The sequence below is a fragment of the Amblyraja radiata genome, chromosome 11 (assembly GCF_010909765.2).
Source record: "Amblyraja radiata isolate CabotCenter1 chromosome 11, sAmbRad1.1.pri, whole genome shotgun sequence".
Classification (NCBI taxonomy): Eukaryota; Metazoa; Chordata; class Chondrichthyes; order Rajiformes; family Rajidae; genus Amblyraja; species Amblyraja radiata.
The window spans coordinates 38,602,314-38,618,397 of record NC_045966.1 but is presented as its reverse complement, the minus strand read 5'-3'; the positions used below and the strand labels follow the sequence as shown (position 1 = coordinate 38,618,397).

Sequence of the window (16,084 nt, the reverse complement as noted above, 5' to 3'; positions counted from 1 at the left end):
TAACTGTGCCTCATAATTTTATGCACTTCCATCAAATCGCCTCTCAAATAGATAGGGCATAAATTGAAACCTATTATGCAGCACTCTAGCTTTAGCGTGGATTACAAACTTGTACCAGCTCAATTACATGTTCTGCTGTAGCTCAATTATATCTTCTGTTGTTCAACAGATCTCTATTTCAATGTTTAGAATGAGCATTGATAGGATTAAAAAGTTATTTCCTTCTTGACAAAAAGGTGAATATTTTGAAAAAATCATGTCAGTCACCTCATCAGTAGGTGTCTCTCTAATGTGTGGGAAGGAACTGCAGATGCTGGTTTAAACCGTAGACACAAAAAGCTGGAGTAACTCAGTGGGACAGGCAGAATTTCTGAAGAAGGGTCTCGACCTGAAACGTCACGCATACCGCCTCTCCAGAGATGCTGCTTGGCCCACTGAGTTACTCCAGCTTTTTGTGTCTATCTTTGGTATGTCTCTAATGTCTTTGGTCATTTCATTTTACACTTTTGATAAGCTATGTTGACTCCAAATTATTATAAAGTCGGTATATTCTGAGTACGACTCATCTAACAGTTTTCTCAGGACCTTGCAAAATTACTCGTCCATGTCTCCACGTCCGACATCCTTGATTAGCGAATAAATCAAATTCTCTATCTATATGGTCATAGATTAAGCTCAGATGCTTTTCTTTGTTTAATATAGTCAATTTGTGCAGCTGTGACCGTGTAGTCATCCCACCAACAGCAAGTAAAGTTGTGCTTTATGTACAATTCGCTCCAGAGAAAACACCCATTCTATGCAATCTCTCTGTATAAATTAAGTCCTCTAATTCAAACTACATCCTTGTTAATGTTTCAGCACCCTTTCTAAATAAATTGCATCTTCTCTATAGTGAACTGAATACAATACCCCATAAAACCAACATTCTGTATAACTGTAACATGTACTCAATAACTTGGCGGATGAAGATAAGCATTTTATGTACCTTCCTCACCAGCCTGTCTACCCATGTTGCTACCTTCAGGGAACAAGGCACTTGTACGCTAAATTCTCTTGTACGCTAAACTCTACAGGGGGCTGCCATTCCCCATGTCTTGCCCTAGTTTATCTTCCCAAAGTGCATCACTTCACATTTGTCCGAATTAAATTTAGTCCGAATGCTCTTCCCTTGCCTACTTTCACAGTTGATCATTATGCATTATAACATTCAACCTTTTTCACTGTCCACTGTACTGCCAATGTCGGTATCCTCTGTAAACTTACTAGTCATGCCACCTACGTTCTCATCCAAATTGATGATACCGATGACAAAGGACCCAGTACCAATCCCTATGGCACGTCACTAGTCACAGGCCTCCAATTTAAAAAAAGCATCCACTACCATCCTCTGCCTCTTACCACCAAGCCAATTTTTTAAATCCAATTTGTTAGCTCACACTGGATCCCATGTTCTCTCCTACCAGACAGCCTACCTTGTGGGACCTTGTCGAAGGTCTTGCTAAAGTCAATTTCAACAGAGTCTAATGTCCTATCCGTCAATCCTTTTAAAAAAAGTCACATTCACAAACAAGATTTGTGGTGCATGAAGCTATGCTGACTATCACTAACCAGTCTTTGTCTTTTCAAATACAAATTCCTGGGAAATCCTTGCAATAACTTTCCATCGCAGATGCAAGGCTCACTGGCCTGGTGTTCCTTGGCTTGTCCTTTAAAATAAAGGCACATAAATCAGCCATCTGCCAGTTTTCAGGTACCTCACCTTGTGGCTAACGAAGATACCAAAATTTCTGTCAAGACTCCAACAATCTCCTTTCTTGCTTCTCATAACATATTAGGGATTGCGTACCATAACACACCCAATTAGGCCCTGGGGATTTATCCACTCCCATGCATTTAAAGACCTCCAAGACCACCTCCTTCATAATGATGATATGCTAATGTTTGCCCACCATAACGATGCAATGTATTTTCCCCATTTCCTTCAGTATTTGATATTACCATTATTTTGTCAGAGCAGCTGAATTTCTGGAAAAATGGGTATCTATACTCATCATCAAATAATTTGCTTTTGAATTGATACTTATTTGAATCCTATATTAATTGAACAATACTGTATTTTTATTTCAAATTCTTGTACTTTATGTCTTTGCCTCTGGTAGATGCTACACTTCAAATCTTTTCACTATCCTCTTCATAATTGTAGCTCTTTTGGAGATAGAGGACAGAAGAGGAGTATGTGACAGAGGTCATCAGGGTCACTATAATTATAACCAAAGAGAGACACTTTCACCTGCATAAAGAATTACAATGCTGTCTGTCCAGGGCAAGTCCAGGGTCCTACTCAACATCCTTCTCAGTAGTTCAAATGTTTCTCCCTAAGTTGTTGCATAGAATCTGTTCATCTGGAAACACTGTGCACATGATCGTTACTACATAACAATTGCAAGCGTAGGATGCACTGCCAACTACTAAAAATAGGCCAGGAAATGAATCATATTTAGGTTATCACAAACAGAGTTCGATACAATATTTAAAAGTAAAACATGTCCAAAGATGAATATACAAATAACATTTATACATTTCTTATGCTTAGAAATCTTATAAAAACAACATAACCACGTCCATGCAATATGCATGCTGAAAGAAACTCAGACAAGGACAGTCTAGCCTACTCCTACTCTCATATTGTGCTCTTGTATGCTAATTTTCATTGTATATCTACAAGGTTTACAACATATAAATAAAACCTGCAATGGATGGGAAAAGAAAGATTCAGTTTTTGCAAACCTTTTTGCAAAACAAGGTAAATGTGGAAAGTAGCATTCCATTTCTTTAAGGCCTTCACAATAATGATTACCATAAAAGCAGCACAATAGGGAATTCCAGATACTTTGAATTTGATATAATTATCAGTTTGTCTGGTCACTGAGCCCAGTTAAGTCAATAACAGATCTCTCAATTATATCATAAAGCTGTTAAATATAAGAAAGACAAAAGCAAATAACCTTCATTTGAAAAGAGAAACTAGTCCCCTATCTGAATTTTAAATATTAAATTAAACATTTCAATTTCTTGTGCATACACAAGAGCAGAGAGGAAAGCTCTCCAAAATTATATATTAATGCATTTGGTAGCCAAATTACATGGTGCATAATTATTATGGAATGAGAGCTCTGGCTGTTCATAAGCCTTTCTGCTCTGGTTGCCAAGCCAGTTTAGTCTCCAACCTGGTCATGTAGAAATGCAGAAATGCAAAATTCAAGTAACCCAAGATATTTGCAAAGAGATTAAAAGTTTTGCATCTGTACAGTGTGTTTACAAGAATGATGGTTGGTATTTCTTTATTAATCGGCATCTACTTTAACATATCAAATACGCAAACAAAATCTTTGATAGTCACTTTTGTCTTTCACAGTCATGTTCAAACTTATGACACACTGTTCCACAAGTTATTTACTGTTTTTTAATTAAATTGAAGTCTCTGGAATAAGATATACAATCATTCTTAACCAACACTGGCCAGAAAGCATACATTAATCATTGTTTTTCTTTTGTTTTATCATTAAGTGCTGGCGCCCTACCAGCCTGCCATCATCTTCAGATCTCAGGATGATGCAGTGAAACATGATATTTTGATATTCAGCTTCAGTGCTTTAATGAAAGCATAAGAGGTGTGGGGGAGGGGGGAGAAACACAAATATCAAAAAACTTAAAACACCCCACTCCAAAATTCGAGCTCGATTAAGGGTATTAGTGCATGATGCAACATTTAAAGAGAAAAATGTAACCTTAAAATGAAATTTCCACATAAATGATGGATTATCTTTGTGTGAATATAGCCAAAGGAGATTGTAATATATTTTATGAGTAGTCACTAATACTGCTGCAAATCAAAATGCTACCTGTCACATGCTAACTATGTGCAGTCAGAACATGCACCAGCATCAATGATACCATCTACAAATATCTGTTATAGGGACATTCTCGTGACATAAACTGACAGGAACATCATTAACATTTTCCTTTCTTTGTTCTGGGAAATTAGTTTGTGAAAAACATTCCAAATGCTAGACGCTACTGGATGCAATTCAAACATTATTATTACTGTTTGAAACATAATCACTATTTAGGGGATTATATTGCACAATGATATGGCTGGTAGTTTGACAGCAGAGCAACAGTAACAACAGCTAGACAGGAATGATCTCCTCATCTCTCATTTCCCTTTACCTCACACACCAATACAACAGTCACCATTTGGGCGAGAAGATCAAATGTAACATTTCAAAGTTTGATGATGACACAAAATTAGGAGGATACAAAGAGTTTTCAAATGGGTAGAAATAGATTGATTGAGCATGTAACATTTTGGCAGAGAGATACAATGTGGAAAAATGTGAGGTTTTCCACGACAGTTTAAATGGTAAAAGACTGAAGTGTTGAGGGCTAAAAGAACCTGACTGTTATTATACAAAACTTCATTGTGCAAAAATCACTAAACATTATCATGCAGGTGCAGCAGGTGGTTAGGAAGGTGAATCAATTGTAATTGGTGGATAATTGGAAAACATTCGTAAAGATGCCCGTATCCATAATTTGATACTGATTTGGTAAGACCAAACATGGAACATTATTTACAATTCTCTAAAAGAAGACATACTTGTCATACAGAGCACGGCAAAAACTAACCAGATGGGTTTCTTTGATAACTATTGTACAGGTGTCAAAAAAACAAAGCATAGGCTTCAATTACAGCCAGGGAGGTTTCAAGAGTGTTTTATTGTCATTGGTACTGAAACAGAACAATGAAATTCTTACTTGCAGCAGCACAACAGGTTTGGAACACACAGTTCTCAATGGATAACTTAATAAAACAAACAAACAAAGTTCAATAAATAAAAACAATACAGTGCACAACAAAACAAGGCCCAAAGTCCCAGGTGAGTAGGATTTGATGAAGATTTGAAGAGGAGGATGGGTTGAGTTGGAAACACTGCCTTAGAGGGCAGTGGATAGATACAGAAACTGTCACAACATACAAGATGTATATGCAGGAGCAATTGAATTGCCAAGACCAAGCAGTCTACAAGCTGGAAAATGACGCCACAAGAGATTGTATATGCTGGAAACTGGAGCATCAAACAATCTGCTGGAGGAACTTAATGGATCAGGTAATGGCTATACAGGGAAATGGACAGTTGATATTTCAGGTCGGGACCCTTCATTTGGACTGGCAGGAAAATAGGACTGGTAAGCATAGGTGAAAAGGGCCAATTCCTGCAGCATGACTACAAATCTATGGTCAATCATTTCATATACAAGATGGTACGGCGGCCCTACACTCTGCCCTGACCCACCTGGACAGCAATAACACCTACATCAGGATGCTGTTCATTGATTTCAGCTCTGCGTTTAACACTGTCATCCCGCTAGCTTGATCACCAAACTCAGCGGACTTGGCAGCTCCACCTCCCTCTGCAATTGGACACTGGATTTCCTCACCAACAGACCACAGTCTGTTAGGGTCAACAACCTCACCTCCTCCACTATAACACTGAACACCGGCGTGTCACAGGGCTGTGTGCTCAGCCCTCTCCTCTACTCCCTCTTCACCCATGACTGCATCCCTAAGAATGGATCCAACGCCATCATTAAATTTGCCGACGACACCACGGTGGTAGGACTGATCAGTGACAACGACGAGTCAGCCTACAGGGATGAGGTCCAGCACCTGACAATCTGGTGTGCCAACAATAACCTCGTCCTCAATTCCAAGAAGACGAAGGAAATTATTGTTGACTTCAGGAAGATCAGAGGGGGCAGACATACCCCCATCCATATAAACGGGACTGAGGTGGAGCGCGTCTCCAACTACAAATTCCTCGGGGTACACATCTCGGAGGATCTGTCCTGGTCCCTCAACACCTCCAAGCTGATCAAAAAGGCGCAGCAACGCCTTTACTTCCTGAGGAGGCTCAAGAAAGCTCACCTGTCCCCCCAGATCCTGACCAACTTTTACCGCTGTACCATCGAAAGCATCCTGACCACCTGCTTCACGGTATGGTACAGCAGTTGCACCGTAGCGGACAGGAAGGCACTACAACGGGTGGTGAAAACCGCGCAGTACATCATCGGTGCCCCGCTCCCTGCCATGGATGCCCTCCACCGAAAACGGTGTCTGAGACGGGCCGGGAAGATCATCAAAGACCCCTCGCATCCCAACCATGGACTGTTTGCCCTCCTCCCATCAGGGAAGCGGTACAGGAGCCTCAGGTCTCGTACTAGTAGGATGAGGAACAGCTTCTACAATAACACTATCACATTGCTGAACTCGGAGTCCCGCCGATAGATTTCTCCAGTCTCTCCGTCCACATTGTTTGCTTATTCTGTATTTTTATTTCTATATTGCACTATTACTACGGACTGACGCTAAACTGCATTTCGTTGTACCCATACTTGTATTTGTGCAATGACATTAAAGTTGAATTGAATTGAATACAGCAGGTTAGGCCTCAATTCTTTTGATTTCAGGAGATTGAAATATACAAAATTCCTGGAGAGGGTCAATAAGTTGATAACAGAGGATTACTTCCAGGGGCTGAGAAGTCTGAGACTAGATGTCATAGTTCACAACCCTTAATGCCTCAAATAATCAAAACAAAATGGATCTATCGCAATTTCAAAAATACACCACTAGACTTCCACTGCCCTTTGGGATAGAGAATTACAAAGATTCACTAGGTTGAGGTTTTTGAATAAAACATTTCTCCTAATTTTAATCTTATTTGACATTTCTTATTCCATAAACAAGTTATACAACACAAAGATTAAGACAAGTTTCTTCACAAAAACCTCAACCTATATCCTAGCAAGTCTTTGTAATTCTCTATACCAGAGGGCAGTAGAAGTCCAATGGTGTATTTTTATTTCAATTAAGATAGATTGATTTTGGAATGAAGACTTTACACATCAACGTGTGATTCGCATATTTTATAAACAATTGTTACTTCTAGAAATGTGATCAACTGATGATTTTCTTTCAAAGTCGGTGCCTTTGGAATCTATGAATATACACTTCAATAGTGCAGCTATAATGATATTGCTTTTGCAATAGTGCAAGAACATTTGGTGTTATGTTTAAGACAGTTACACATAAAGTGAAATATTACATCAGCTGACCATTACTCCATTTATCTAAATTTCTCAATCTGGTGGTGTTCTGCTTGTAGTGGATGTTTTTTTAAAATTTTGAGTATCTCTATTAGAAACAAAATCTAATCTGACTGGATAGCATGTAAAACAAGGCGTTTCATTGTACCTCAGTACACATGATAAAAAATAAACCTAAATCCAAAACTTAGAGAAACAAATATCAAGTCAAGTTTATTCGTCACATACACATACGAGATGTGCAGTGAAATGAAAAGAGGCAATGCTCGCGGACTTTGTGCAAAAAGACAAAAACAAACAACCAAACAAACTACAAACAGAATGGAACAGAATCACATATTCTTTTACATATTAAATATTGTGGGCGGAAGGAAAAAGGGAAAAAAACAGCAATTTTAAAAAAAAAGCAGTAGAGTGGTACAGTAAAAGTTAGTCCCTGGTGAGATAGGAGTTTACAGTCCTAATGGCCTCTGGGAAGAAACTCCTTCTCAACCTCTCCGTTCTCACAGCATGGCAACGGAGGCGTTTGCCTGACCGTAGCAGCTGGAACAGTCCGTTGCCGGGTGGAAGGGGTCTCCCATGATTTTAATGGCTCTGGAGTTGTACCTCCTGATGATATCACTCAGACATATAAAATTGATTATAGATTATCCACTCGATGTAGAAAAATGCTGACTTTCTTTTAAAGGGCCCAGTTGGTTAACTGAAATGACTACAAAAGTAGTTTTGTTTTTTACTACTAATATTCAAAATTTCATTTCCCTTTACAAGGTGACAATACGGAGCAGTACATAGCAATTAAGCAAAATAATGTAAAAAATTCACTTTCAGTGTACAAAATGGAGCATATTTCCTTTGTAAAAACACATACATTAGTCTTACAATTAAATCAGACTGAAAATGCAAAAGAACAATGCCACTAAACCATAAGCAGCTGCTGGGCCTGGCTAGTGATGTGCAGGATGGAAACGTACAAGGAATATACTTAAGATGTGAGGAAGTGTGTCAGTCTAACGGTTTTAACCCATCTCTCTCTTCAAATGACGTTATGCATTTTGGTCTATTCTTATTTTACCTTTCAACGTTTGAAACATTTCTCATCTCAGATGCTCGGAATAACACTCACAATTGACATATATTTCTATAAATGCTTCCTGTATGGGTCTTCCCCTTGACTCAGAGCAAAGCCTATAACCAGCAATTCGCATCATGGTTTTCCCCTCACACACCCCCACATTTCTCCATTCATTTCTTTACCACCGCTTTCCAGACAGGGTGCCCCACTCCTTTCCCCCCCCCCCCCCCCCCCCCCCCCCCCAACTCTTCTCCTCACTTACGGCAGGATCATCACTCACATATTTCCCTCCTAACTTCCGATCCATAGAAATTCTACTTCTCCCCATCTCCCCCACTTCAGCCCCTTCTCACTGCTGGCAGCATCATCCTCACTCTAAGCAGCATCCTCCACCCACCTCTTCATTTTCATTCCCTGCAACTCCACCATTCTTTTCCTCCTCCTCACTCCCAATTGCATCTGCCACTGTCATACCGCAACCTCACTTCTGAGAAGATTTACGAGAATACTTCCATGATTTGAGGGGCCGTGCAATAAGGAGAGGTTGGACAGGCTAGGATTTTATTCCTTGGAGTGCAGGAAGCCGAGGGGTGATCTTATACAGATGTATAGCATCATGGGGGTAATAGAAGGGTGAATGCATAGTCTTTTACCCAGATTAGGGGGATCAAGTACTAGAGGACATATGTTTATGGAGAGAGGGGAAAGATTTAATAAGAACCCGAGAGGCAACTTTTTCACACAGAGGGCGGTGGAACGAGCTGCCAGAGGAGGTAGTTGAGGCAGGGTATGATGACTGTATTTAAAAGACTTTTGGACAGGTACATGGATAGGAAATGTTTAGAGGGATAGGGGCTAAATGCGGGGACAATGGCATGAGTGTCGATGGGGCATCTTTGTCGGTATTTAGCCAAAGGGCTGGTTCTGTGTTGTATGACTATGACTGCATCTTCCGCCATCCTTTTCCTCCTTCTCGCTCTGGAAAGCATCCTCCACCCTCATTCCTCCTCCTGATTTCAGGCTGCATAATCCACCCTCCTCTTCCTCACCCCAGACAACTCCTCACCACCCTCATTCCTTCTAACTCTAGGCAGCATCCTCCACCATCCTCTTCCTAACTCCAGGCAGCCTCCGCCAGCCTCATTCCTCCTGACTGAACCACACACTCTGCTCTCATGTTCCTCCTCACTCTAAACATCCCCCACCCTCGTTCCTCCTTTTCACCACACCACCCGGATTTTTCATCACTCGACACCATCCCTTATCCTCATTCCTCCTCAACATTCCCAACTGAACCCTCCTCCCTTTCTAATCCCGTTCCCTTCACCCTCACTACCCCTTCCTCCACTATCGCTACCCCTTCCCCCCTCTATCCTTACTCTTCCACCCTCACCCCCTCCTCTCTCCCTCCATCTACCGTCACCCCACTCTCCTCTACCTTCACTCCTCCCGTCCCTCCATCCGCCCCCACCTCTCACCTTTGTGTGCCATGTTGACCAGGTCCTCGTCGCTCACGTTGTTGTAGATGACTACGGCGGTGGGCCGGTTCGCCGCCGCGTTCATGATCTTCTCCTTGAAGGAGCAGTTGCCGCGGCGCAGCAGCGCGATCCAGCGCTGGGTGTTGGGCGGCACGGCGAAGCGGGTGTGCGGCTCGCAGCCCAGGCGGCTGCGGGCAGAGGCGGGCATCGGGGCGAGCACCGTGCCGTCCACCACACCGGCTTTGAGCGAATCCAGACCGTAGCGGCCGTCCCCGGCGCGGCCCGGCACCGGCACCGGCCGCAGACGCCCGCTGCCCGGCTCCACGTACGACATGTTCACCTCCGCCACCACCGGCTTGCCCTGGTCGCTCAGGTGGTCGGAGAGCGCGGCGGCGCGGCCGGCGACCCCCAGCACCAGCCACAAGTAGATGGCCCACTGCGGCCGCCCGGCGTGCGACACCCGCCTCATCTTCCAGCAGCCTTTTCCCACTCTCCCGATCAAAGCCCGACCCACTTTACTTCAGCTTTTCCATTGTTTTCGAGGTGAGTGGGGGATGAGTGTGTAGAAGGTCGATCGCGAATCACTCGGTGCGCGGTCAACTCCCGCCGCGTGTCCGTTAAAAACATCCGCTCCGGCTTTTGACAGCTTTCGCACCCTCCCCTTCCCCTCCCCTCCCAACACGCATGCGCATGGGTCCCGCTCCTCCTCCCCCACCCCGGTTGCTCGGCACGTGCGCACAACTTTCCCTCCTCCCCTCCTTGTACACACGCGCGGAGGCGGTTCCCGCGGCGCGGCTCGTGGCCCAGCGACGCCACCACGCACGCGCATAACGGCGCCTCTTGCCCTCCCCGCCCCCTTTGTAGACGCGCAGAGGCGGTTCCGAGCCCCCATGATGGCAAAGCGCATGCGCGGTGGCTCTCTCGTTCTCTCCCCCCCACACCCCGAACACGAGGCGCGCTTCACACTGTGTTGAGGGAGAGGCCTCGCCACCCCAGGTACGAATAACGCTGCGGTCAGTTCTTGTCAGAATTAGAGGGTGCATTTATATAGCACCTCCAACGGGTGCAGATGAATAGGGTGATTTCACGAAAGGTCACTGGAGCGTAAATCCCCACTCACGTGACCGAAAATTTTAACTGGGGGACAAGCGTCACTTCCGGTACATGTTAGTGAATGGGAAAACACGCACTTTCACACCCGTTAAAAACATCGAAAACGGCCAGTTTTTGAGCTGCAATTTACTGAGTCAGTCGGGGTGACCGTGAGGAACAGCTACCTAAATTTACAGTCCAAAAAAAAGATAGAAACTAAGGTAAATACAAGAGGGAACTGAAGGTGTAAAAACGGCGGAAGTTGATAGCCGACATTTTTCGTGGACATTTAAAGATCCAAAATATCGGGAATTATCGCGTTTGCTCGCTGCATTTCATCAAAAGTGGCATTATTGACTTTGTTATCTTTATTCATTTGTTATATGAAAAGTTGTAAAAGTTAGAAACCCGTCAGTAAAATTGCAAAATCGCCCATGGTTCTCGGGTGGGTTTAACATGCAAAATGAAAATGCTTCTGAAGCTACATTCACCATTTAAATAATCGTAAGCTTGCATCTCAGTAAAATTGATTTCCAAACGCATTGAGAGTTTACGATTATTTAAATGGTGAATGTAGCTTCAGAAGCGTTTTCATTTTGCATGTTAAAACCCACCCGAGAACCATGGGCGATTTTGCAATTTTACTGAAGGATTTCTAACTTTTAATACTTTTCATATAACAAATGAATAAAGATAAAAAGTCAATAATGCCACTTTTGATGAAATGCAGCGAGCAAACGCGATAATTCCCGATATTTTGGATCTTTAAATCTCCAAGAAAAATGTCGGCAATCAACTTCCGCCGTTTTTACACCTTCAGTTCCCTCTTGTATTTACCTTAGTTTCTATCTTTTTTTTGGACTGTAAATTTAAGTAGCTGTTCCTCACGGTCACCCCGACTGACTCACTTAATTGCAGCTCAAAAACTGGCCGTTTTCGATGTTTTTAACGGGTGTGAAAGTGCGTGTTTTCCCATCCACTAACATGTACCGGAAGTGACGCTTGTCCCCCAGTTAAAATTTTCGGTCACGTGAGTGGGGATTTACGCTCCAGTGACCTTTCGTGAAATCACCCTATAGGGCTTTGGAGTGGAGTGTTAAAGTCAAACATCGTGGAAACAGGCCCTTTGGCCCACCCTACCTATGCCGACCAACATGTCCCATCTACTCTAGACCTACCTGCCTGCCTTTTGGCCCATATCCGTCTAACCCAGACAGGAAACAAATAGTAGGGATTAACGGGTCCCTTTCAGAATAGCAGGCAGTGAATAGTGGGGGACCGCAAGGCTTGGTGCTGGGACCACAGCTATTTACAATATACATCAATGATTTAGATGAAGGGATTCAAAGTAACTTTAGCAAATTTGCAGATGACACAAAGCTGGGTGGTAGTGTGAACTGTGAGGAGAATGCTATGAGAATGCAGGGTGACTTGGACAGGTTGGGTGAGTGGGCAGATGCATGGCAGACGCAGTTTAATGTGGATAAATCAATCAATCAACCTTTATTGTCTGAAGAAGGGTTTCGGCCCGAAACGTCGCCTATTTCCTTCGCTCCATAGATGCTGCTGCACCCGCTGAGTTCCTCCAGCAATTTTGTGAACCTTTATTGTCATCTTGCAAGCAACAGTGTACAGTGCAAAATGAAAAGACGTTTCCCAGGGAATAGCGGAGCATCGCACATGAAATTTAAAACAATGTGAGGTTATCCACTTTGGTAACAAAAACATAAGGCAGATTATTATCTAAATGGTGTCAAGTTGGGAGAAGGGGAAGTACCATGGGATCAGGGAGTCCTTGTTCATCAGTCAATGAAAGTAAGCATGCAGGCACAGCAGGCAGTGAAGAAAGTGAATGGCATGTTGGCCTTCATAACAAGAGGCGTTGAGTATGGGAGCATAGAGGTCCTGCAGTTGTACAGGGCCGTAGTGAGACCACTCCTGGAGTATTGTGTGCAGTTTTGGTCCCCGAATTTGAGGAAGGACATTCTTGCTATTGAGGGAGTGCAGCGTAGGTTCACAAGGTTAATTCCATGGATGGCGGGACTGTCATATGTTGAGAGAATGGAGCGGCTGGGCCTGTATACTCTGGAACTTAGAAAATTGAGAGGGGATTTTCTTGAAACATATAAGATTACTAGCTACCTCATTGGAGACCCTCGGACTATTTTTGATCAGACATTACTGGCTCTATCTTGCACTAAACGTTATTCATGTTATTCCCCTTATCGTGTATCTGTACACTGTGTATGGCTCGATCGTAATCATGTATTGTCCTTCCACTGACTGGTTAGCATGCGACAAAAGCTTTTTGCTGTACCTCGGTACAAGTGACAATAAACTAAACTCAAACTGAAACTCAAACTAAGGGGCACAGAGATAGAAGGAACTGCAGATGCTGGAACCTTGAGCAAGCACAAAGTGCTGGAGTAACTCAGCGGATCAGGCAGCATCTGTGGAGGGAATGGATAGGTGACATTTCGGGTCAGGACTCTTCCTCAGGTTGAAGTGTTTGGATCAATCTGAAGAAGGGTCCCGACCTGAAATGTCACCTGCCCATTCCCCCCACAGAAGCTGTCTGACCAGCTGTTCCTCCAGTTGATGTTTTGCTCAGGGCTCTAGAACCTGCAGTTCCTCCTGCCTCTTTTATTCCGGGACAAGCCACTTACAAAATTTCCTTATGCAGCAAAAAATGTTGCAGCAGATGTGCACGTTACCTCAGAGCGAGAGAGGGGGGTCACATCTTTAAATACCTCAGGGCCAGTTGGGGGAAGAACGATGAAGATGTGGCAAGAGTTCTAGCTGGATATGTGATCAGAGATGGTTACGTAATCTGCTGAAGCAGAAGTGGGATTCAGAAATGGGAATTGAAATCACTACTCTCTCAGTTTGTCTTCTGTCTCCTTGCTGGATTCATCGCAAAGCCCGATTTGGTTTCAGACAACTTTAGTTCACTAGAACATTGTGTCATCTTTGTGCCTGGTTCAAACCCCACTGACCTCTGATACAGAGGCACGGACTTAGAAAGAGGAAGCCTTAGAGGGGTAGATGTTTGGGTTACTGTATTGTCACTTGTCCCAAGATTTGTTTTACAAGCTATTGGGGCCAATCATGCCATACATGAGTACATTTGGTATTACTTAAAAATAAATAAATAAGAAGTGTGCAGAATATATCTACAGAGATATAATCTGATAACAGAGGGGAAGAAGCTGTTTCTGAGTCTGGTGGTGCAAGTTTTCAAGCTTCTGTATCTTCTGCCGGACGGGAGCAGGGAGAAGAAAGAATGACTAGGGTGGGACAGGGACAGGGACAAGTCTTTGATTTTACTTCGGAGTCACGTGAGTGATTCCGTGAAGAGCCCGCTCAGCACGCATGCGCGGCATTAACGCCAGCAGTGCAACAGCGGCGCATCGGGAGTCAGGCGCTCCCGCTACGAGTCTGAAGGAAAGGAACATTAGGTAAGTACTTACCTTCAGTTTAAGGACGGTCTTTGCGTTTGTTTTTGCTCCAGGGGGAGCAAAGCAGCAGAGGGAAGCAGCCCCCGTTCGACTCCAGGGAAGGAGCCGACAGTGGAGGGGGGAGAGGCGGCAACGGGACCGCACACGCTGTGGTCCACAGACACGGGTGCTGCGCTGATGCCCAGTCCGCTAAAACAGCTATCTGACCAACAGCAGCGGACTGGAGGGAAATTTAAAACCGGCCGGCACCCCTGCAGACTCCCGACAAGGAGACTCGCCGCCCGAGAACCGCTGAAATGCCGCCCGAAAACGGCAGACAGCCTCTAACAGCAAGGTCAGGACCAACCTCAGGCTGGAGACAGACACGGAAGATGGGATCAGCACTTCAAACAAGAAACAAGAGTGTCTGTTTCTCCAAGCCAGAGGAAGGTCATGGAGCTAAAAACTCCAGCGAGACTACCTCAGGAGCAGGGGCAAGTCCGCCAAGGGAGCTAACACTCCCACTCCAGTGCCTAACAGCACTGGCCATCTCCCTTGTCGAGGGATTGATGGGAACCAGAGCTCGACTGGTCAAGAAGAGCCGATGGTGGGAATTCTGGTCTGTGTGATGGATGGGGCTACATCCACAACTTTCTGCAATTTCTTGTGCTCTTGGGCAGAGCTGTTCCCAAACTAAACTGTGATGCATCCCAACACAATGGGGTGGCACGGTGGCGCTGCGGTAGAGTTGCTGCCTCACAGCGCCAGAGACTGGGTTTGATCCTGACTATGGGTGCTGTCTACGGAATTTGTTAATTCTCCTTGTGACCAAGTAGGTTCCTCCGGGTACTCCGGTTTCCTCCACACTCCAAAGACGTGCAGGTTTGTAGGTTAATTGGCTTTGGTAAAATTATAAATAGTCCCTAGTATGTAAGATAGTGCTGGTCGGCGCAGACCCTGTGGGCCGAAGGGCCTGTTTCCGCAGTGTATCTGGCTTTTTTTTTGTAAGCCAGTAATCTGCAGTTCCTTGTGTCCTATCTGATTCCATGCTCCTTCATCCCTTTAAGACATTAGCCAACCATCAGGTGGTCTTCTTGTTTCCTCTCTAAGATATCTCACACACATACTGATACTGAAATCGATTATCTTTGGTTCAAATTACTCCAATTAAAGGGCAGGTGTGAGGACGTTTGCTGTCTGAGAGGGCAGTACTGAAAGAGGTAGGGGCAGTACTGAAAGTGGTAGGGGCAGCACCGAGTGTGGTAGCTCCATATGCCCTCTCGGATAAATAAAATATTCTGCGACTCTGTCCCGGGCCAGTGTTTCTGCGTCTGTTGGCTCTATCACGATACTGTGTCGTGCTCGCTGCTCCCTCTGGTGTTGAGCAGTGAAACTGCAGCATCCATGCAAGGATATGAACGGTATGAACTTGGATTAACACATTTTCCCCAACTTCCCGCCCTCCCCACCTTCTACCCACATTCCTTCCTCTAGCTTCACAGTTCATGCCTCTTCTATCATCCTTATATCACACATTTTGTCTTTTCATCTCTGGCCATTGTGTCACAACATTTATTGTCTCTGACTTAAAAAATTTGTCCTTTTATATTTTTATGGCTAATCAGAGCATTATGTATTTTGAGATATGTGACGGTTTCTAATTAAAAAAAAACCAATTTGAGCTCTTTATCAATGTGAGGAAATGTACTTCATTGAAGTTTTCCAGAATTGTACTTCATTTAAGTTTTCTTTGTTATAATGAATACAACACAAAGTGTCGGAGTAGCTCAGCGGGGCAGGCGACATCTGTGGAGGGAATTGACAGATGACAT

The 16,084-nt window shown here is 44.0% G+C and overlaps 1 protein-coding gene across 5 annotated transcripts in view; it reads right to left on the bottom strand.

The window, feature by feature from the left end:
• The window catches only part of rnf130 (ring finger protein 130), a 111,817-nt gene that overhangs the window by 81,551 nt on the left and 14,182 nt on the right, over positions 1–16,084 (bottom strand). For all 5 annotated transcript variants that reach the window (XM_033029714.1, XM_033029713.1, XM_033029715.1 and 2 more), the window contains exon 3: positions 9,724–10,369. In XM_033029714.1, coding sequence (XP_032885605.1) covers positions 9,724–10,192 — 469 coding nt within the window. In that variant the 5' untranslated portion in view covers positions 10,193–10,369. The remainder of the gene's footprint in view (positions 1–9,723; positions 10,370–16,084) is intronic.